General features: G+C 40.9%; 1 protein-coding gene across 3 annotated transcripts in view; it reads left to right on the top strand.

The window, feature by feature from the left end:
• stard13b (StAR related lipid transfer domain containing 13b) overlaps positions 1-17,607 on the top strand; it is a 60,042-nt gene extending 42,435 nt beyond the window's left edge. For 2 of the 3 annotated variants that reach the window (XM_068316469.1, XM_068316471.1), the window contains 14 exons: positions 8,450-8,521; positions 8,742-8,900; positions 9,544-9,625; positions 11,514-11,577; positions 12,203-13,551; positions 13,677-13,847; positions 14,164-14,323; positions 14,518-14,716; positions 14,829-15,042; positions 15,429-15,543; positions 15,662-15,883; positions 16,106-16,323; positions 16,423-16,599; positions 16,754-17,607. In XM_068316469.1, coding sequence (XP_068172570.1) covers positions 8,450-8,521; positions 8,742-8,900; positions 9,544-9,625; positions 11,514-11,577; positions 12,203-13,551; positions 13,677-13,847; positions 14,164-14,323; positions 14,518-14,716; positions 14,829-15,042; positions 15,429-15,543; positions 15,662-15,883; positions 16,106-16,323; positions 16,423-16,599; positions 16,754-16,871 — 3,320 coding nt within the window. In that variant the 3' untranslated portion in view covers positions 16,872-17,607. The remainder of the gene's footprint in view (positions 1-8,449; positions 8,522-8,741; positions 8,901-9,543; positions 9,626-11,513; positions 11,578-12,202; positions 13,552-13,676; positions 13,848-14,163; positions 14,324-14,517; positions 14,717-14,828; positions 15,043-15,428; positions 15,544-15,661; positions 15,884-16,105; positions 16,324-16,422; positions 16,600-16,753) is intronic. The other variant, XM_068316470.1, reaches the window with a different exon arrangement.
• Positions 17,608-23,127: the final 5,520 nt, after the last annotated feature.

Genomic DNA, 23,127 nt, shown 5'->3' with positions numbered 1-23,127 from the left:
AATTTTCCTGATTTCCATTTGTGATGAAATTTTTCTTTTAATATACTGATTTAATCCCTGAAGGGAAATTAGTGGCCCATTCTAGTTAGTTGAAACGTACATACATATATATATATATATATATATATACTTATGCTGCATGTGAGATGGTGGTAAACTCAATAAATCATATATATACTGTATATATATATATATATATATAAATATATAGTGTTGTTTGTGTGTACAGGCCCTGAACACACAAACACACAGGGGGCCTGTATGCATGCAGGGGGAGGTAGAGCGTGATGAGCAACTTGTAAGGGGGACGATGCCTTGCTCAAGGGCGCCTCGGCAGTGCTCCAGATCTGAACTGACACCTTCCACTGTCAGCTGACACTCCGGGTGTTTTTTTGGGCAGGAGCGGGAATCGAACCACCGATCGTGGAACATTGGACGACCCGCTCTACCGCCCGCTGTACCACTGAGCCACTGCCGCCCCAAAAATATATATCACACTGTGGGATCTGGCTATCAAGGAACTGGCATAAGAGTGGCATTAAAAATGAAAAAGATGAAACTCACATCAGAGCCATCCTCAAGAAAAGGAGAGAGGCAAAAAAACCGACTGTTTGAAGGAAATGATGGTGGACAAGAAACAGAGCAAGGCAAAAGTCAGGCAGGTCCACAGACGAGCTTTCCCATTTTGATGTGTCCAAGCCCTTTCTTTGTACTGAGGGCAGTTCAGATTCCCAGGTGTGGCACTGCTACATCATGTTTATTAGCTTCCTGGGATGATTTGTTATACTATTATTAACTTTGAGGACCACTGATCGTAAACAATGTTTTGGCTTGAGAAAAAAAACAAAACAGATAAGTATGACTCTTATGGTTAAAATTACATTTTTGGTAGAAAAAAAAACAAATAGATTTTTAGAATCCTTGATGTGTGTTATCAGTGACTAGACTGCCTTATTCACCCTGCGCTGATGTTTTCATTATTCAACGAACAATTTGAACAACTGAAGAACTATTACAGTCATTACTCTGTAAGAATTAACACTGGGTTGAAGAAATACTCCATTTTCAGGGAGGTAGGTCTGGATGAAATGAAAAAGGAAATCTCCAAAAGCCGAAGTTGATGTTTTTATCACCAAAGAAAGCAAATTTTTCATAAAGGTCTCCAAGATGGCTGCCAAAACACTTAAACATGCGTGGGAATGTGGCTGCAGTCCAGTGTCTGGAAGTGTTTAGCTTCTCCTTTGGAAGTCATTGCTGTATGTATTTCACACTAAGTTCCACTGATTGATTTCTGCTCTGTGCAGAGCTGTTGGCTGCAAAGTGGAGGTACTTGTGGATCTGGACTTTGCCAAGATGTCTCTTCTTTCCTAGTTTTTGAGTCAGAGAATCCTGTTTTCTAGTGAAGAACACATCTCCTGATGTGTCTGCTGGGAATTGTATCCTTTTCTGTATCCTGAGGGGAAGGAGTGTGCCTGAGGCAGGACACTCTACCCCCCTTCCACTGTGGAGACTCAACATATGGTTATCAGAACAGATTTTCAAACCCAAGTCAATGCTGTAGTGAGTTGCCTTTGCTTGTTCAGAAGCCACACATTATAGCCCATTACTTTTTTTTTCTGGCTTTGACACCTAACCATATCCAATGCATATGACTAAAAAGCTATTCTGGTGGGATGAGACCATGACTCTACTATCAATCTTCCCCCCATCTCTCCCGGGTTGTTGTTTGGTAACTTGGAAATGTCTACTTTCAGACATTTTTAAGTGATTTTCCGTAGTTTAAATATTTCAAGATCATCCTGATCCCACATGTTTTTATCTCTATCACCCTTACGCTCCTTCCAGCAGTCATCCATCATGGTTTTGGGCTCTCGATACTATGATACAACCATTATCTAGCACTGCTTTGGAACAACAGAATATGGATAAAAGTTCTTTGTATTTTATTGTCATCATACAGTATATTATAATATATCAAAGATGCAAAAGGCATTTCCAGACCTGCTGGAGAAATGGAAGGAGACAGACAGGGAAGTGTTTGTGGCTTGTTACCCCAAAAGATGAAAGAACCCTCTCTCTGGGTGTCCGTCAGAGGTGAAGAAGAGTGTTACCACAGCTGGGCCATGCTTGTTTGAATTTAATATGGGACCACAAGAGAAAAAAGCACGTCTCAGGAGACTTTTGACCCAGCAGGCTTCAGCAATGATCAACAACAGCTCACAAACCCATGTTATTTACTCTCAGAATCAATAAGCTGGGGTGTGTGTGTGTGTGTGTGTGTGTGTGTGTGTGTGTGTGTGTGTGTGTGTGTGTGTGTGTGTGTGTGTGTGTGTGTGTGTGTGTGTGTGTGTGTGTGTGTGTGTGTGTGTGTGTGTGTGTGTGTGTGTGTGTGTGTGTGTGTGTTGGGTGGGACAGGTCATGGAGTCATTGAGAAATATGAGATTTTTATACCAAACTGCTTCAAGTTAAATTCTGCACTTAGGCCTCATAGATGTGGCGTCTATGTGCAGCTATTCTTCTGTTCTGTTGCTCAATTCACACAAGTTGACGTCACACATCTTGCTTATTGTGGAGTTTCTCATCAATGATCTCCAATATGAGACGAAAAAAAGAAATACGAATAAATGACTAGTGCATGTTTGAGCTGTTGTGTTTAAAGTGTCTCTCATTATGGACGTCTGTGACTTCCAGACTTACACAGATTCAGAATGCTAATGCCTGCTTGGCTACTCCTGCATATCACTTTTTTTGTTATTCGCAAGTCCTTGTCCTGTAGAAGGAAATGCGTTCTTGTTTGTATATCCTTTTATTTCATGAGACCCGTGGTCCACTGAGAGAAATGCTCTATAGGTCGCCATGGACAAATGTTTGAGATTCTATCTTTGTTTTGCTCACAAGAGGGCTTAAACATGACCAGGATTCCCTATTTATTTTGCATTTGAGGAAATGTTATTTTGTTGTCTTGGCAACATAGCCCTTTCCATTGAAAACCTATAACCATGTAGACTGTAGGATAACAGAACCACCATGTGCTCCTCAGGAAGAAGTGAGGTGTCTGAAAGTCCGTGGGTGATTCAGTGGCGGCTGTCTGTAATTACCTACGGAGCCAGCCAGTTCACACACCGCAGAGAATCAAATAAGGAAGTCACATCCACAGACACTGTGCTGTTACTCACTCCTGTAGACAGATAATCTCTTAGATGTGGCTATTGTTCTTTGTTAAAACCTGTTGCAGGTTTGTTGTTGATGTGAAAACTGTTAACTGAAGTTGTTCGTGATTTTTTTGAATTGTGCCTCAAAGTTAATTTAAAGCTTCTCCTGAAAATCACATGCGCTCTGTTGTGTTTGTTCACCTCAAGCATTTCCAGAATCATACACAGAAATGTACTCATTCATATTCTTTGTCTGTCTTGTTTTTCATCATTATACTGTATGTGCATCCTGTCTTCATCCCTATGAACAATTGTAAACAGAGCAAAGGAAATTTAGGGCTATTTTAGGCATGAGCCATCAGATGCTGTGGTTTCTGGTCAGACTCAAGAAGGGGCAGTGTGCTTCCCCTGGCGCTTGTCTAGTCTTACTTTTACAGTAAAGCTGACTCTGTGAGTGGGTGTCTGTGTATAATTAGCATCATAAACCAGGAAAAAGGCTTCTCCTTCATGCCTCCCAGCATGGTGACATCGCTCACTGAGTCAGCCTGCTTGTGAATTCTTTCTTTTTTCCTCCCTCTGTTTTCCTCCAGGTGGCTTTGACACAGACAGTTTTGGTGTTAAGGTACAGTCTGTGTGTTTTTGACTGATAAGTTTGACTTGGCTGATTCATTCATCTGTCTCAGCAGCTGTGCATGTGGGAGGTGGAATAGGCAAGGATATGTCAGGGTTTACAGTTTCTTTTAGAGTGCTTTCTTTTAGAGCCTATTGTTAAAATTGTTAAGATGGCTAAAGTAGATTGTTTACGTCATCCTGTCTGTTTTTAGAAACCAGTCTTGGTTTCAGCTTTGGCCCCAGTAGGTCAGTGTAGCATTTTACAAGAGGAAATGGTAGAATCAGGAAATAACTGGTGCAGAAGAGGAATTTTATGGAATTTTACTTTGTCAAAATTATGGATGGATGTCCTTATTTAATCATAGAGTAATGCCAAACTTTGCACACATAAGTCGATAGATTTTCCTCATACATCATGAATCTCTTTGATCTCACCTTTTATAACATGATGTGAATCTGGGCTGTTAAATGGATAAAACAGAAAAACATTGTTTGCTAAAAGAAATAAATCTCCAGTCACTATTAAACACACTGTGTTGGCTAAGTAAGGAAAATGTATATCACATTATGAAATAATTATTGACTCATCCTAATTGATTCTCTCTACATAGCAACGCACTGTATCTCTGATTTTAATGGTGAACATATCAGTCAGTCAGTCAGTCATTTTTATATTACCACCGATATATCCGTCGCAGCGGGTCACGGGGAGCTGGAGCCTATCCCAGTGACATAGGGCGTGAGGCGGGGGACACTCCGGGCACGACGCCAGTGCACCGCGGAGCCACACACAAAGACATACAACCACTCACACACACACTCACTCCTACGGGCAATTTGGGACCGGCCAATCAATCTGAAGCGCATGCTTTTGGAGGTGGGAGGAAGCCGGAGAACCCTGAGAGAACCCACGCAGACACGGGGAGAGCATGCGAACTCTGCACAGAGCGGGACTCGAACCCGGGTCCACCGTGTTGTGAGGCGACAGCGCTACCCACTGCGCTACCGTGCCATATGAACATATGTTTTATTATATAATTTTAATAATTTCATTTAATATTTGTTTTTTTCCATTTACACTGTCAGCAGTGAAACTTGCCTCCCTAATGTTTCAGATTCTATCTTTGTTTTGCTTACAAAAAAGAAAATTACAAATAGAGCCATGCCTGCCGTGATTTTTTTTTTATGTAGACATTTGAATCTTCTTTAAAAAGAGGTTGGAGACATTTTGTTAAACTAGAAATGAAATGGAAATTGTAGAAACTGAAAAAGAAAAGTGATTTTTTTAGGCTTTTACCATGGTGATTGTGATTTTTTTTTCATAAAGCTGTCAGATTTATAATTTTATGTATGATTATGACTGGGGTTGCTTCTGTGTACAATTTCTTTGATGTATTAGAGATGGAGGAAGTCTTTTCTGATAGATTATTTGTTTTGTGACAAGTGTAGCAGATTCACTGTCTCAGATGCCATAATTTATTTAATTGACTACCTCAGACGCCCCATCAGAGGTGAAACAAACTAATACATCACTCTGATGTTGTTAACACACAGTCTTGTGAGCCAGTTGCCTCAGCATGATTCACTGCTGCTGATTGTTATGTCATGGTTTTCCCCCAGCTAACCCTCCTGTGTTTTTTCCATTGTGTCGACCTTCTGGAATAACATCTGGACTCTCCGAAACCATACTCCTCTCTTGTTTATTTAAATTAAACATTTCCCACAGTGTTAACTCTATTTGATTAAACTTTGAGAAGCTGTAACTGCTGACATCATGTGGCTGAAAATAAAGAAATATTTTATTTAAATTTAATGTAATTTCTTCACATTTAAATACTGGGTCTTCAAATAAAAAAGAGTCCCTCACTTCAGAGGCAGTGCTAGGTTAATATCTTTGCCAAAAATGTGCTGAGTGAGGTCTGAAAGAGTTGTCGAGGGCAGAGCTGGGTAGGAGGGTCGGGGACAAGAAGCCGGGGGGCGGAGAGGGGAGTTGAGTGTTAGGGAGACAGACAGAGAGGGATGGGTTAAAGGAGAGATTTAGAGCTGGAACAGGCACATGGTAGAAGGGGCTAGATGGAAAGAGAGAAGGGAAGGACAGAGATGTGGATCTGAGCTGGAGCTGCAAGTTGTGTTCAGAGAGAGAACAGGAATGCGGTGCAGCGTGGGAATGAAGATGCTGTGACATGTTGAGAGACAATCTTTAATTCCTCAGGGATATATAAACCTCTCTGGCTATATGATGAAAATATCTCGTAAGTACACAATAAGTTGCTGGAAGTAAACCCTGGTGTTATTTGTTAATTGAAGGATTTTGGAGAGTAGACATTATCAGGACCGTGCTTCAGGGATGATGGCTTGGCTTTAGTCAGATTTTGTCCTAAATGAATGAATCTGGTATTTTTTTGTTCTTTTTTCAGATTGTGAAAGGAAAAGGTATTACTGTCAGTCAAATAGGTGCATATTATAATATCTTTGAATGTGACCAAACCCATAAAACTGTCATAAATTTGGCATTGGTTGTATGTGCTGCAAAAATTTGTTATGAGTCTGTCATATCTCAGCAAATAATTACATAACCGATGTTCTCCACAGTGAGTGTTGCATAAAGTAAATTGTAATGTAAGGACTTGCCTTGTCACAGATACTTAAGAAGTACACAGCTTTTAACATTCTGGGGATTGTGTCACGACCAGACAGGGTTTCATCTCTTTGTGAAACTGTAATTTTATACTGTACACTGTTTGAAAGCCGTAGGTTGTGGAGAGCAAACACAAGTCCTCATTCATTGGCATGATGCCCATCCAGCCTTTTATCCACAAGAGATTTCCTTAGAGAATGCGAGGACAGAATGTCTCGGCATCATGTTACAGAATGCCAAACAAAGGAATTCCCAGCTCGAGTTACTGACTTCCAGTGGTCCAACCTGTGGCTATGGGACACAACTGGTGGAGCAGATGAAGTTGCATGCTGCAGTTGAATAACTCGGGTCCGATATTGTCCACGTGGGAGGGTAGCCCTGGATGAACACAAAGCGTTTAGTGCCCAGTGACACAGGTAGGAGCTGCAGAAAGGTTCCTGACTGCAAACATGTTGACTCAATTGCTGGTTAATGGTGTAAACATTGGAGGTTTTTCATCCAAGGACACCTGGTACTGTTAATATTTATCCAGTTGTTGGTCACTCTGTAGACCAAAGTCACTTTTCATTGATTTCTCCATGACACAGATGTGAGGCATTACAGGTGAGTCGATCAACAGTTCTGAAAAAGTGGTGATCTCCATCTTCACCACAAGTTTACTATTGCTGTACTTATACAATATTCAGGGATGAATGACCTCAGTTCAAGTTTCAGCTTTAGTGTGAAAGGTGGAGGCAACAAGTTGGGACTGGAGATGGCTGAGCATTACATTACATATTATACGTATAGTGTGTTGTCAGCTTCAGGTTCATTGGCCAGTCCCAAATTGCTCATAGGAGTGTACGTGTGTGCGTGGTTGTATGTCATTGTGTGTGGCTCCGCGGTTCACTGGCGTCATGCCCGGAGTGTCCCCCACCTCACGCCCTGTGCCAGCTGGGATAGGCTCCAGCTCCCTGTGACCCGCTACAGCGGATACAGCGGCAGAAAATGAATGAATGAATGAAAGCCAGATCTCAGGCATATGCATGACAAGAGTGAGTCCATTAGCTTTTTGTCTTGAAGAAGCACGGGTGCTGGTGATAAAATGTTAAGGTTACATTTATTGTTCGTGTGTCCTGTGAAATAATTTATGTTAATTATCATACAGAAATTGTGATTTTCCTTTTTCGTTAATGTAGCTATATAGAGACTGACTTTAAACAGTTATTGTTAATGTCATTATTGAATGTAAATTAAATACATTTTGGGCTGATATAATTGCTGATCTCTCCTGTACTGAATTAAATTTAATCATTAATTAATCTAATTTGACTAAATAGTTTTTTCTCTTACCATGAACTGACTGTGTACTGTAGCACTGTCTTTGCCACTGATGGTAAATGGCACTCTATTAGCATTAATGAAAAGGTGTCAAAGGTTTGATTCCTTTCCTCACCAATGGCGTTTCTTAAGCCTGCAGACGTCCCTGTTCTGTAGTTCAACAGGATATGCCCCTTGCGGGGGACTTTTATTTATCACAAAGTCAATGCGACTACTTGTTTGGACATGATAAAGTCATCCAAGAGCTCAGGTTATTCCATCATCATTCTGTTTTGATGATGTCTAATCATTTGTGGCCCTTCTATAAATATTTTGCAAATATATGGTGGTGCTCTTTTTGTCTATTTTACTTTGACAAAAGTTTTTTAGTAATCATTAATTTTTATTAATTTTTAATAATTGTCATCTTGCTATTAAAATAATTGTATTTTGTGTCAAACCAAGAACACAACCATTATATGTAATATAATAATCGTTATGTTTCATTTGAGTGAGCCCTATATAACAAGTCCATGTTATTTTGGAGAAAAAGATTCAGATTGTTTCAGATTGAGAACAATCCCCGTTTCTCCATCCCTAAAGCTGTTGTGTTTGCAGGCTCCCATGTGCGACAGGTTTTTACTCTTTTGGTTGGTTGTTATTCTTTTGTTTTTAATAAACATCTCCCAATTAAGTTGAACTTCAATTTGAATACCCTTTTTAAAACATACATATACTTGTGTTTCAGAAATCGAGGCGAAAGAGGCATGTGACTGGCTGCGGGCAGCAGGATTTCCCCAGTATGCTCAGCTCTTTGAAGGTAATAAAAGCACTCACTAAACTCCCACACACATTCATCACAAAGAGTGGAAATGTTTATGGGTAAAAGCTTGAAACGAATGAGTATCATACCAACAAAAAAATGTTTAAACCAAAAATTGTTGTGGAAAAACCGCTCAATATTTAATCTTAAAACCAAGTTTTTAAGATGGATATAAAATAGTACGCAGTGTTATCTGGTTTGTCACCCTTGTTCCCAGGGCTGTACACAAAACCATGCATTCATGGGCTGCCTAAGTGTGCCTCATTTATACAACCATCCCCAGGAAGCCTTGGAGCTATGGCTCCAGCCAGATCCCCAGACACCACAAAACAAGTGGAACATCAGCTGCTTTTCGGGTCTGATCTATTCCAAACTGGTGACTACATAAACAAGTCTTCTGTGAATAAAAGACTGAAGTCATGGGAAGAAATGAGTTATCACAGCCTAAAGCTGCTTTACCCTTCATGATCTTTGCATTGAGGCCAGACATTTGATTTGCGTGGGTGCAATATTGTATAATTGTTGCTAGTTTGTGCCTAGCTGTAAAAGCAATGTGCATTACATGATAATGGCTTTGGAGGGCAAAGCAATAACACGCAATAACTTCAGTTTTGATGCTGGGTGAATTAACAGCGAACAATCCAGCCTTGTTGAGCTCTGAGAATTCAGTGCCACTTCTGCTTTTTATAGAGAAAAAAAAAAGAACTTCTCATGAATGTGGTGGAATGTTAGATTCTGAGTGTGTGGATGCGGTATTTAAAGTTATGTAAGGGAGGCCCATACCCAGAACAAGATGTAATCCCAGCACAAGTCTGAGCACTATTATTTGGGCAAATGTCTCTGTCTCTTCTCGTAAATATCAATCAAAAACAACCTGATTGTCTCCCAGCCTTCGATGCATATCTGGAAAGAATTCGGTTTCTAGATCCTTCTTCTCATTTTCCCCATCCATCATGAACACTGTCTGCATAAGAACTACTGAAAGTGACATGTCACTTCAAAGTACTGTCTGTCTTCAGATTCCCAGTTCCCTATAGACATCACTCCTGTGAAAAGAGATCATGACTTCCTGGACAAAGATCTAGTGGAACCTCTATGCAGGTACATTGGTACTCTTAATGTTTGTGGTTGAATGTTTATGTGTCTATGTCAAATAACATCTCTTAATTTTAAAGTATGAATTCATTTATTTTTGGTTTAGTTGTCCTGAATATATATTTACATTCATATAATAAATTAAATCAATAAATCAGTATGCTTAGTATTCTTTAATTTGAAGATTTGAAATATGCTTAAATTGAAGTATAATATATGAAAAATGCTTCATATTTCAACATGATCTGGTTCTTCTTTCAACATTTGAAATGAAAAGATCTTGTCGTCATTTAGTCTCCTTGGGCAGAAATTAGACACAACTGATGATCCAAACATACAAAGTTTATGATAAGACATAATTTACAGTACACACATTTCAGCACGAGAAGGGAATTCTGTAAATTTAATGTATTTATTGTAACCATTGGGAAAATATGTGATGTGATGATATGGGCTGCAAGAGATAACTGGAGAAGATACCTTTGATGTGATTCAGTAGCACAAAACTTGCATTTGATCAATTTAATCTGCGGGGATGCTAGTCTCTTAAAGATTTCAAACTTGATGCAACTGCATGAGATTATTAGATTTTTTTTTTTTTTTTGGTGCCTGACATCACTCCCTTCTAAGGCAAAGCTGCTCATGCATGATATCAAGCTAACATGAAAACAGGGCTTCAGTCATCACAGTAGCCATGGCAACCACTCTAAAAGAGCATGAGGGTTGCCCCTCAAAGTTCAATATACTGTGACTCATGCAGCCCTAAAGCAACTCATCTAAATTCCAAAGTAGCCCTGGGATAAAGACAATTGGAAATAATTCCACCTCCAGCATGATTTTGCCAATGACTTCCCAGCATTTATTGGTAACATAAGCATAGCCTTGTTGTTGGTTACATCACTACAGTCCAGTAGGCAAAATATTCTCACCCACATACTGTAGCGTCTCTGGTAAAAACGAAACTGATAGATTTTTCATATACCAGAAAAGTCTTCCCGCTTAAGCTGCCTTCTATTTTAGCAGTCATACCAAGACTGGAGAAATAAAGAGCCCAACCTTCAAAACCCTCTGTTCAGTGACAGTAACAATCATGGGAACATGTTCCTTGGTTAACCCCTATCATTTAAAACACTGGGAGATAGTTACAGCCACTATGTGGGATCTTTCACTCTCACATACAGTAATATTATTGTTGATCTGTTAAATACTCTTTTAGCAGTGGGTAGAGCTGTTAAGCTTAAGATTATAATACCACAGGCCAAGGCACAATAAGATGGAATATATTTCATTAAGTTGTCATCTTTCCCTTTGTACTGTTGTACAGATTTTAGTGTCGTTCTTTCCTGTATTCCAGGTGATGCAGTCGCAAAACCTCTGATCATGAACTATTTGCTCTGAGACTTAAACTTACGTATAGTTGCTGTAATTAAAAAAAACAAAACTATATGCGTCAGTGCTTTTGTGGGGGATTTCAAAATATTACTTTGAGCGCAGAGATGACTGAAATAACCCATAAGATTGTTATCATGCCAGATTCAAGATTGGTACATCTGTAGGTTAAGATCTACATGACTGCATTGATGTAGTGTAATTATTTGGTTTACCTTAAATGAACCTAATCCTAACCCGCTCTTCAGTCTAAAACACACAGAGCTTTCAATCATTTAGATCCAAGACTGAGGCAAACAGAAAAAAGCATTGTTTCCGATTTTCATTCCATTTAGGAAATTGTGGCGGGCATACACTGAATTTCCTTCTGCGTCTGTACTTCCAGACCAGAAGTGTATTTAAATAGCAAACACGACCGAATTTATTTCTCAAGAGCTCAGGAGGAAAGTATTCTGATTTCCATCTCTTCAGAGAAGTTTTCATACTCCTGCCATTTTTCTTCCAGGCGACTCAACACCTTGAACAAGTGTGCCTCTATGAAACTTGAAGTGAACCTCCTGAAGAAAAAAGTAAGATTAAACTCTAGATTATTTTGGAATTTTAATAACACTGTTAATCAGGTTGTAAAAATGTCTTAGGGCTAATTTGAAACACTGAGTCAAACATTTGTCTGTTGTAAAATACTATAAATAGAGGACAACCCTCAGTACATCGATAAATGGTGTTTTCTTAGAAACACTGTTATGCATATGCTTCCTGCACTACCACAGATATGAAATAGCTTAATCCCTTTTACCTAGATAAAATGAAATTTTAGACTTAACCATTGTTGTCTTCATGTCTATTGACTAAGCTTTTGCTAATAATTTGAATGGAAATGTTTTCATGTCAATGGTCTTGTTTGTCAGATATAATATTTGTGCCCAAATCCCGTCTGCTAGTTATGCTGTACACTGTGATTACTGTAATGATGATCAATGTGATTTAGATGATCAATGTTATGCTATTCATGTCTTACAAGCCAGGTGATGTTAATATTTATGTACTCAATGCGTAAAGAGGAAAGTTGTTCAATTTTTTTGTCTATGTTTGGTAAGAGACCAAAATAGAAACATTTAGCTTAATAAACAAGATTAAAAAGAACAAATTGAATTGTTCAGGATAACTGATGTAATACAGTCCATTTTTCTACAGAGTGAAGACTCCGATGAAGAAGACCTGTTTGCTATCAGTGACAAATGGACCTTTGAGTGGAGCAGCCGGCGCTGGTCCAGGTTACAAGACATTGACTGTCTGCTGGAAAACAGCAGAGAGGGTCAGCCCTCCAGGGATGGTGTACCCCTGAAATCCACCACCAGCAGTGAGAGTGTTTTGACAGACCTCAGCGAGCCAGAGGTCTCTTCTTTGCACAGTGAGAGCAGTGGAGGTAGCGGTCATAGAGGCCGCAGCACAGAGGACTCTGACTGCTCCAACCGCACCTGCTTGGATTCTGTGATGATGCCAGACTCTACTCTGCCTCAAGTCCCCAAAGAAATTTCTCACTATGGCTCATCACCTGACAAGCAGGGTAAGACGGGCCGTATCCGTGCCAAAGACTTCCTGAAGCGAATGGAGACCCTGCGCTCCAGAGGAAGGGGTCATAAGACATTGGTCATCAGCTCCCCAGTGCTACACCAGGAGGCCCAGGCTCTGAAGACATTACAGTGTGTCGAGATCATAAATGGAGATAGTGGAGCTCCAGAAATTCCATGCAGAAAAGATGCACCATCCCAGTCGAGTAGTGAGGGTAGCAGCCATTCCAGCAGCGCTGTCAGCACACCCAGCTTGAAGGAGCGTAAGCCTCACGGTGCTGATTACAAGCGCAGTGGCATGTATCTTGAGGACATGGATATCTTCTCAGGCACTCAAATGAATGAAGTTGCAGAACAAAACCGTAAGAATGAATTTTGTTCTTATGAAGATTTGGTGGTCCACATTCCCAAAGACCACAAGCCAGGAACTTTCCCCAAAGCACTGTCCATAGAGAGCCTGTCTCCAACGATTGGGGCCTCTATCAACTGGCACACTGGTAGCATGCACTTGGACACCCCACTGATTTCATGCAGTAAGGACCAGAGGCCTGTCACTCAGTGCTGCTCCAGAGGTAGCCGTATCAGCGTGTATGACAATGTACCTGGCTCGCATCTGTATGCCAGCACCGGCGACCTTATAGACCTGGAGAAAGAGGACTTGTTCCCTCATCTAGATGATATTTTATCACATGTCAGCGGTCTGCAGCAGATAGTGGATCACTGGTGCAAGAATGTACTGCCTGTTGGAGAAGGGACGGCACACGTGGATGGTGAAAGAGGAGAGAGAGTAGGCCTACAGTCCTCCAGTCATATTACATTGGACTTTGAGGGAACTTCTGTCTCAGAAAGCCAGACCCTACCTAGTTATGAGGACAGAGACAGAATATCACTCACTGAGACAGAATCTACTCAGGGAAGGCTCAGGGAAAGGAGAGACTCAGGAGTAGGCGCTTCACTCACAAGACCCAATCGGTAAGGATCATGGCATTAATGACAGACTGACATTTAATAAAAAAATAATTAAGATATTTTGCCAACAAAAACAAAATTACTTACCTTTTTTTCTTCTTCTGCCATTTCATTTGTAATGGTGTCAGGTTGAGATGGCCCAGCTTTCAGATATCAAATCGCCTAAGTCATTCAGTGGCTTCCCTGCAGATTACCAACCAGTCAGCAGGCCAGCTGAGCTTGCTGCAGAAGTTTTCTCTGCTGCGTCTTACTGCAATCATGGAAAAGTACTCCATGTCCAACAAGCATGGCTGGACATGGTTGGTTTTATTATGATTTTTAAGATCTGCTTGTAGTTAAATCTCCGAAGCTTCATATTTTCACGGATGAATCAGAAAATTACAATTTTTTTGAACCTCTAATAGTACAACACATTTATTTGAATGTTTGTAATGTTTGTCAAATTGCATTAATTAGATTATCTGATGCATTCCAACCTGCTAGTTATATTTTATATCAAGTAGTTGCTTAGATAAGATATGTTTGGTTTTACATTGTTGCATCATAAACTTTTGTGTACCCAGGAGTGCAAGATGTCAAATATTTTTGGTATTTTTGTATTCATGTCTGTCTTAGGTCTGTACCAAAGTTTATGAAGAGAATGAAGGTACCTGACTACAAAGATAAGAATGTGTTTGGCGTGCCTCTCATAGTGCATGTGCAGCGTTCTGGACAACCACTGCCCCTTGGCCTGCAGCAGGCCCTGCGGTACCTGAGGAGCCAGTGTCTTGACCAGGTCAGTCTCAAGACCTCCTCCTCCTCTCAGGCTCTATTCATATGTGATGTAACACCTGGTTGCGTTTATCTAATATGTCAAGTGGTGTCAGGTTTCAATACACAATGAAAAGTGATACAATAGTAGTATAATAACAATATAAGGAGATGTGGTAGCATTTCAAATGAACTCTGAAACTGGGGTTTTGCTTCCAGGTCGGTCTCTTTCGTAAGTCTGGGGTGAAGTCTCGAATTCAAGCTCTTAGGCAGATGAATGAGAGTTCTCCAGACAATGTGAACTATGAGGATCAGTCTGCCTATGATGTCGCTGACATGGTGAAACAATTCTTCAGGGATCTCCCCGAGCCTCTGCTCACCAGCAAGCTGGGGGAAACCTTCCTTCATATCTACCAATGTAAGAAGTTTACATCTCACTTTGCTCACTTTTTTTCCTATCTGGTTAAATTTGTCTTTTTTAACTGTATGTAAAGCAGGAATGGCTTAAGTCAAATTTCTTAATTGTTCAGATGTACCAAAGGACCAAAGGCTGCAAGCTGTCCAGGCAGCTATCATGCTGATGTCGGATGAAAACCGAGAGGTGTTGCAGACACTGCTCTGTTTCCTCAGTGATGTCACCTCCTCAGTGGAGGAGAACCAGATGACACCCATGAACATTGCCGTGTGCCTGGCTCCCTCCCTTTTTCATCTCAACATACTTAAGAAAGACAATCTCTCCCCAAAGTAAGTTTTTTTCAGGACTCCGTTGTTATGGTTGCCCACCTTAGAAATAAATGAAGGAGACCTAGATGAGTTTATTACATCAAGCATGCTTATCCTCTTCTGTGACTCCTTAAAGAGACATAAAATGGCTCAGTTTGCTCAGCCCTCAGGGGTGCAGTAGATTACTCTCTCTCTGGACCTGTTTTTTTTTCTTTTCTTTTTTGAAAACTGAACATTTTATGAGGTCATGCTGTGTACAAACAAAGCTTTCTAATTTACCATGTTTTGAAAGGGTTCAGAAGAATTTCCTGCAGAGAGAAGAAAGACTTTATATACTGTGTTTGGTGGGAGATTTTGACTGCCGCACTCTTTTGGACTAATAGTTTTTTTCTCCTCAAAATCCATAGGGCTATGCAAAAGAAATACGCCACCGGCAGACCAGACCAGAAGGACCTGAATGAAAACTTGGCAGCAACACAGGGCCTTGCTCATATGATCATAGAGTGCAACCGTCTCTTTGAGGTATATGAACCAATAGTTGAGATGATGCAAGGATATCAAGCCAAGCTGCAATGTCCACATGCCACCCTCTGTGTATATTTACTGTCAGTCTTACCTGATGCTTTTTTATATCCATTAGATCCCTCATGAGATGGTAACTCAGTCTCGTAATTCTTACATTGAGGCTGACTTGCATGCACCAACAATTGGCGAGCTGTTCAAACAGCTGGAAGATGATGATGGAACGTGCCAAACGCATATGGAGAGGAGACTTCAGAACCTGCTTAAAGAGGCCAGGGAAAAGTCCAAATACTGGATGTCTTGCAGCAGCTCTGATAACACAGAGCTCTATTATAAAAAGGTTGGTGCCCTTTCTTTGCTAGTTGAGTACAAGTGTTATTGCATCATATATAAAAGCATAAAAATGTCATCTCAGTGTCATTTATCATCCTCAAATTATGGAGGTATTAACAGAGCATCACTGATGCAGTAAAATTTCATGCAATTCTTCTGACTTTAATTTCAGACCTTTCTTTCAGAGCCCCAAGTTAAGCTGATTGATTTTTATTTATGTCTCATCCAGGTTGGAGATGGGAACCCTTTGAGGCGGTGGCGTGTCTCTGTTGAGGTGGAAGCTCCCCCATCGGTGGTGTTGAACCGTGTATTACGAGAGCGGCACCTGTGGGATGTGGATCTCCTGCAGTGGAAAGTGTGTGAGTCGTTGGACAAGCAGACAGAGGTGTTTCAGTATGTCCTCAACCGCATGGCCCCTCATCCCAGCAGGGATTTTGTGGTTCTCAGGTGAGTGGTGATTAAAATAAATGCATCATATTGTTTTTGGAAGTAGCCATGGTTATTAAATCTCAAAGTATGCACTCTATCAATGTCTGTTCATTTAAGGTCATGGAGGACAGACTTGCCCAAAGGTGCCTGCTCCCTGATTTCTGTTTCCATAGAGCATGAGGATTGTCCTCCTTCTGGGAGGGTACGAGCTATAGTCCTTGAGTCCAACTACCTGCTAGAGCCCTGTGGTTCAGGGAAGTCCAGACTCACTCACATCTGCAGAGTGGACTTGAAGTAAGCCCCACTATCACTTCATCTTTTTGAAAAGGTTTTCTTGCTAATATAATCTAAATCAGTACATTATTATTTTGGATTTTAAGATAATTATTTGAAACTCATTGTTTGGTATTTATACAAAGCTATACTGAATACATTATTTTGATTTCAGGGGAAAAAGTCCTGATTGGTACAACAAAGCTTTTGGCCATCTTTGTGCTGCTGAAGCGGCCCGGATCCGAAACTCATTTCAGCCAATAATTGCAGATGGTCCAGAGACCAAAATCTGAAACTTGCCAGGATGTCAGCTCAGCTTTGATGTCAAGAATAAGCCTTTTGATTCATTGCTAAGAGGCGGACACAAGTTATAAGCAGGACCCCAAAATTACAGCGCAATAGTTGACGCAGAGCAGAATTGCTCTGAAAATAAATTTTAGCTCCTCTGTTCTTGCACAATTAAAAAGACACCTTCTTATAGGTGCTGAGATTATTCAATAGGAAATTAATAATTCTACCAATGTCCTAAGCACTAGGATTTTTTTAAATAGTGTGATAATTATTATCTTTAATAATATTGTATTACTGGTGCTCAAAACTACAATGTCTAGGACATTCAAGTTCTTAAACGCTTCTGGGAAGCTTCTATATGTTATTAATTTCAGATTCAAAGCTATTATGATTCAGACCCCAGCTTTCTGTACATATGAGTGTGAATATACTGTACATGCCAACCAGATGTATATATTGCATATATGTGAAGGGATTAATAGTGCACATGTTAATATTCTATATATTGATTTGTTCTCTGTCCATTTACCTGTTATACACATGGTACAAAATTGTAAGCTGGTTTTACTTTGCTCCAGTATTGCCATTTCAGAATGAGTGTAATTTTATTAAAGTTTGACATCCAATTGTTGTGAAAAGACTGACTTAAGGTTTGACTTGATCATACCAGCTTGAGGGTACTGAATTGTACAGTCAAGTACAAGAGACATTTTTTAATAAAACTATCAAAAATACAAACCCTTTGAAGCAATGATTCTTAAACCTGCAACATTAAAAACTACCAGACATCTACTGATCTGTGGAGCAGCTAAAAAAACCTATTCAGGGAAATAGAAATGCTACACAGTGACTGGAATGCTTCTGTGGAAACATTTACATTCAAAATCAGTTAATTCCTCATATGCGCCGACTTGCACTGAAAACTGCTGTTCACTGTGATGAGAAGGACCTCTACTGGCCGTTCAAATGAACCATGTGACAGTAAAGGCACACATGCTCTTTTATAGGAGTTCATGTATACACTTGAAATCAAACAGTGATTTGAAATTTAGTATGAATTAAATGGGTATTTTTTTCTCTCTGGATTTTCCATACAAATAACGTGGAAAGGGAGAGCTTAAAGTTGATCATGTAACCCCGGTCCCTGCTTTTACATCAGTATCTCAGATCAATGTCAACTGATTTTAATGGTTACAAGATATCCACTTTATACTTAATGGATAGCTAAAATGAAGCTGTTCCTACAGAGGTGTTTTCATCTTTATCTTTGTGAATGAGAGCTTGAAAAAAAAAAAATTTCGTTTTAATTTACTAAAAAAATGAAAATAAATTAAGCAAGACGTGTTAGACAAGAGGAACATCTAACACATCTAGTGTATAAAGCGTAAAAGGCTCAGTCAACAACAAGAAACAGATCAGTATGAACAACAGTTTCGATGTGCACTTCTGATTTACTATACTTCTTGTGTGTGAAAGGCAAGTCAGACCCTCTCCCTTGATCTCTGTTCAGTACTAACTGATATTATGGGTCCCATTGGAATGAACACCAATGGCTCAAATTTAACAGAATAGATGGATGGATGGGAAGGGCCTTTAAAAAGGACATTAAGTAACAGGAGAATAAAAAGCAAAGGATAATACCCTCAGAACTAAATTGTTATAAGGGAATTGTTCATACCTGAACATGGTAAGTCAAATTTACTTGCTGATTTAATTGATGATAATATGCAGGCTCAGTCATTCATAAGCAATTTTAAGAAACAATATTATAACAAGCTCACCTGTTCTAGTGGATCAAATCTGACCCACTAACAACCTCAGAGTGGCACAGCATGCATATCCATCAATTATACTTGACAAGACAGTCGCAGTTGTCCCCTCTACAGCTGCTTAAGCAGGTCACAGGTCTGCAGGAACCTATCCCAGCAGGCTTTGTTCACATTTGTAGTTCTTTGTTTCACCTACTGACAATTTGGTGTGCAATTCACCTAAGCTGCAGGTTTTTGGACATGGGAGGAGGCCGGAGAACCCACATAGACACAAGGAGAACATAGAAACTCTGTACAGATAGGAATTAAACCCAGTGCCTTCATACTGTGAGGCAACAGCGCTACCCACTGAACCTCGTGCACATCTAATATCTGACTATATGTAACTGACACTGTTACATATATATAAATTGTCTATGTATCACATGTACATGCTCATCAATTTGACAAGATGTCTTTTGATGTATCTTTATTTTTTTCTCGTGTTCAGAAAATGTCAAAACTTGTTTATTTAAAAAAATCCTAAGCAATGACAAACTGCATTACAAGGCCTTTTTCAGACATGAAGGTGGAATGAGCCATTTCGATTCTTCTCATTTCTTTTGGCACACATGCAGTAGCCCACCAATCGGAGCAGATGTTAAAGAATTTATGCCTTTCAGTGTTTTCTCCAGTGGCAGGCCGTGCATTTCATACCCAGGCCGTCAGTGATGCTATCCTTAGTCAAACTTGCATAAATACATCCCATAATGCTGTGAGCAGCTCCAACCACTTCCACCAATGTAGCGTTCAGGACTGAGACGTTTATAACTTCTCTCAAATGGGACAAAACCGGCGTCAGCCCCACACAGAAGAACCCCGCGGCCGCACCTTTTATAGACGTCACACATCTACGTCATAGAACAAAACCGACTGAAATGACCATCATTTATGACAGCACAGCTAGAGAAACAAAATACAGACATACACTAACACACTAGATGTTGCATCACCTCTATCAGGTATAAAACAGGCTATTTTCCAGCAGGGACACAAGTCTCTTTGTTTATTTCCACTACAATCACACACGACACGAGTGTGGCGGGTCTCATTAACAACAACGATGAGACAGCCTATATAAATGAGGTGAGCCTCCTGGCTATGTGGTGCAAGGACAACAATCTCTATCTGAATGTGGAGAAGATGAAGGAGATTGTTGTGGACTTCAGGAGAACACGCACCCAGCATGCTCCACTAACCGTCGACGGTGCTGCAGTGGAAAGGGTCAGCAGCACCAAGTTCCTGGGTGTGCACATTTCCGAGGAACTGTCCTGGGACCGCAACACCGCATCGCTGGCCAAAAAAGCCCAACAGCGCCTCTACTTCCTCCGCAAACTGAGGAGAGCAAGAGCCTCACCCCCCCATCATGCTCACCTTCTACAGAGGCACCATTGAGAGCATCTTAACCAGCTGCATCACAGTGTGGTACGGCGCTTGCACCGTTTCCTGCCGTAAGACCCTGCAGCGCATCGTGAGAACAGCTGAAAAGATCACTGGTGTCTCTCTCCCTTCCCTCACAGACATTTACAACACCTGCCTCACCCGCAAAGCCATCAGCATTGCAGGTGCTCCCATCGACCCCTCTCACAGCCTTTTCAGCCTGCTGCCATCAGGTAGGAGACTGCAGAGTCTGCGGGCCAGAGCCAGCAGGCTCAAGGACAGTTTCTTTCACCAAGCGGTCAGGAAGCTCAACTCCCTCCCTGCGCTGCCCCCTGCCATAGCCTTGAACTCTACCCTCACACTGCCCTGCCCTCACCCCAGCAACTGACTACTTATCTCTCTCTCCCCCCATCAACTCAGGGAATACGCACACGTCACTTCCCCTACGGGATTAGAGTGTATAGAGATGTTTACCATCCCTTGTGTTTCGTCCAATACTTCGTGCTGTACTGTCTGCTGTACTGTATGTGTTGTACTGCCTCTTGTACTGCCTGTGTTGTCCTGCCTGTGTTGTACTGCCTGTGTTGTCCTGCCTGTGTTGCCCTGCCTGTGTTGTCCTGCCTGTGTTGCCCTGCCTGTGTTGTCCTGCCTGTGTTGTACTACCTGTGTTGTACTACCTGTGTTGTACTGCCTGTGTTGTACTGCCTGTGTTGTACTGCCTGTGTTGTCCTGCCTGTGTTGCCCTGCCTGTGTTGTCCTGCCTGTGTTGTACTACCTGTGTTGTACTACCTGTGCTGTCCTGCCTGTTGTACTGTCTGTGTTGTACTGCCTGTTGTACTGCCTGTTGTACTGTCTGTGCAGGTTCTCAGTCATCCAGGTCATGGTTATCCAAAAGCTGTTGAGTCGATCCACTGGACGTTAAGGAAGTTCTTGAAGATGTTTCGTCTCTCATCCAGTTCTTCAGAACTGACTTCTTCAGTTATTCAGAACTGAAGAAGTCTCTTGGATGAGAGACGAAACATCTTCAAGAACTTCCTTAACGTCCAATGGATCAACTCAACAGCTTTTGGATGCCTGTTGTACTGCCTGTTTACGTGGGTCAGAGAGGACTTCAATTTCATCTGTGCTGTATGTCGTGTATACTGTATATGGCACACTTGACAATAAAGCTGACTTTGACTTTGACAGCTGCACAAGTGCACCACATCCACACCAGGGCTCGAAACTGCGACCATTTTGGTTGCATATGCGTCCAAATTTCTAACAGGGTGACTATTACATATATTTGGGAGCACTGGTGCGACTAGGGAAAAAAATCTGGTGCACCTTTTTTTCCCTATTCTCTCTCGCTCTTTCTCTCTCTTTCCATAGAGCAGGGGTCACCGAATGGCGGACCGTGGTCCAGATCCGGACCGTGTGATGGTTCTGTCCGGACCCGTAACTACTCCATGATAAATTCACGAGAGAAAATTTTCTTGGCGCATTTTTACTTGCAGTTCGCGGCTACAGACGGCGGGCGCTGCTCCTCCAGTTAATACGATAATAGCGCCACTCAGTTCAGCCAATCAGATCATTTGTTTACCTGCTCTGTCAGTGTACCAGGAAGTGAGACAGCTCGCTGCTGCTAACACTGTGAGTTTATCGCTACAGCAGAGCACAGAAGAAGGGAGACATCATAGTTCCAAATGAAGGGAGGTTAACGAGGAAAACCGCTGGTTAACAATGAGTGGACAAAATTTATGTTTATTCCTCTGTCAGGCAGCAACCAGAAAATCAGAAATATTAACAGCTTGATGCATACATGCAGCAATTACAGAGACCACCACAAGGTGACCACCATGTGCATTTTTATAAAGCATAAAAATGCATCAAAACATGTAACAAATACATGTTACAATTAGATTATTACACAATAAATGAGAGTTGTGCATAACGTAAAAAACAAATCAAGTCCAGTGGTCTCTTTCACCAACATTACAGAGACCACCACAAGGTGACCACCACAAGGTGTGCACAGGCACACCTTATGTACAAGGTCACTTGTGTACAAGTAAATTACTAGCAGGCCACATGCCCCTTTCTCTCATGAAGAAAGTTCTGTTTGCATTTTTCCCCTGAAAGAGCCAGTTTTTATTCCTGCTTTCTGAACATGTTTTTTTTTTTTACTTGAAGTTCAGCACTTCAGGCTGGGATGTCTTTAATTTACGAGAAAATGATTTTTCAGCTCTTTTTTGCACTTTATTTTTTAATTCTGAGGTTTGTGTGTTCTTCAATCTAACATAAAGGCTTAAATGTATTATCCTGGGTCTACTTTTATTTATGGTGAGGTAAAAGAGCTAGCTGTGCACTCACTTAAACATATCCTGCATTGAAAATTGATAATAAATGATAATGTGGATATAGTTGCCGGCTATAAGACACAAACTGGACTTAAGTTCGGACCTTTTACTAAGAGGAAATTTTTCTAACCGGACCTCCGTGACATTTAATTGAATACCCCTGGTGTAGACGGTCCTCCTGAGGAGAAATTTGTTGCTGGGCCTTCAGTGAAAAGGTCAATGAGAGAGGGACTGAGAGCCAGGAGATGCAAGCATTTTTTTCATTTTTAGTATATTCATCATTTTATTTCATTATAATTGATTTGATATAAATGAAATTAAATTACAAGAACATTAAATATGAAAACTCAGATAAATGAAATGCTTGTACTCACTGAAACAACTCTTCAAACGGCTTATTTAAACACAAAATCCATTCTTCTTTCTTTCCTCAAGAACATTACACTAGCTAGAATAGGTTAGCCAGTTCAGGTTAGCTAGAACAGGTTAGCTTGAACAGGTTACCTCCTTCAGGGATCGCACCCTCTCTCACTAGAGCTTCTCTTCAAATGTGCGTCTGCATAGCGTCTACATAGCGCCGCCATCTCACAGTGAGTATCCAATCACAGGACACGTACATGTCAGATGAACGTGAGGCCAGCTAGAAGGCCTTAGCGTCGCCAGCTCGTGATCTGATTGGCTATTAACTACAGTGGTACCTCAACTTACGAAATTAATTGGTTCCGGAAGAA

The sequence above is a fragment of the Antennarius striatus genome, chromosome 6 (genome assembly GCF_040054535.1).
Source record: "Antennarius striatus isolate MH-2024 chromosome 6, ASM4005453v1, whole genome shotgun sequence".
NCBI lineage: Eukaryota > Metazoa > Chordata > Actinopteri > Lophiiformes > Antennariidae > Antennarius > Antennarius striatus.
This window is presented reverse-complemented; position numbering and strand designations above follow the sequence as displayed.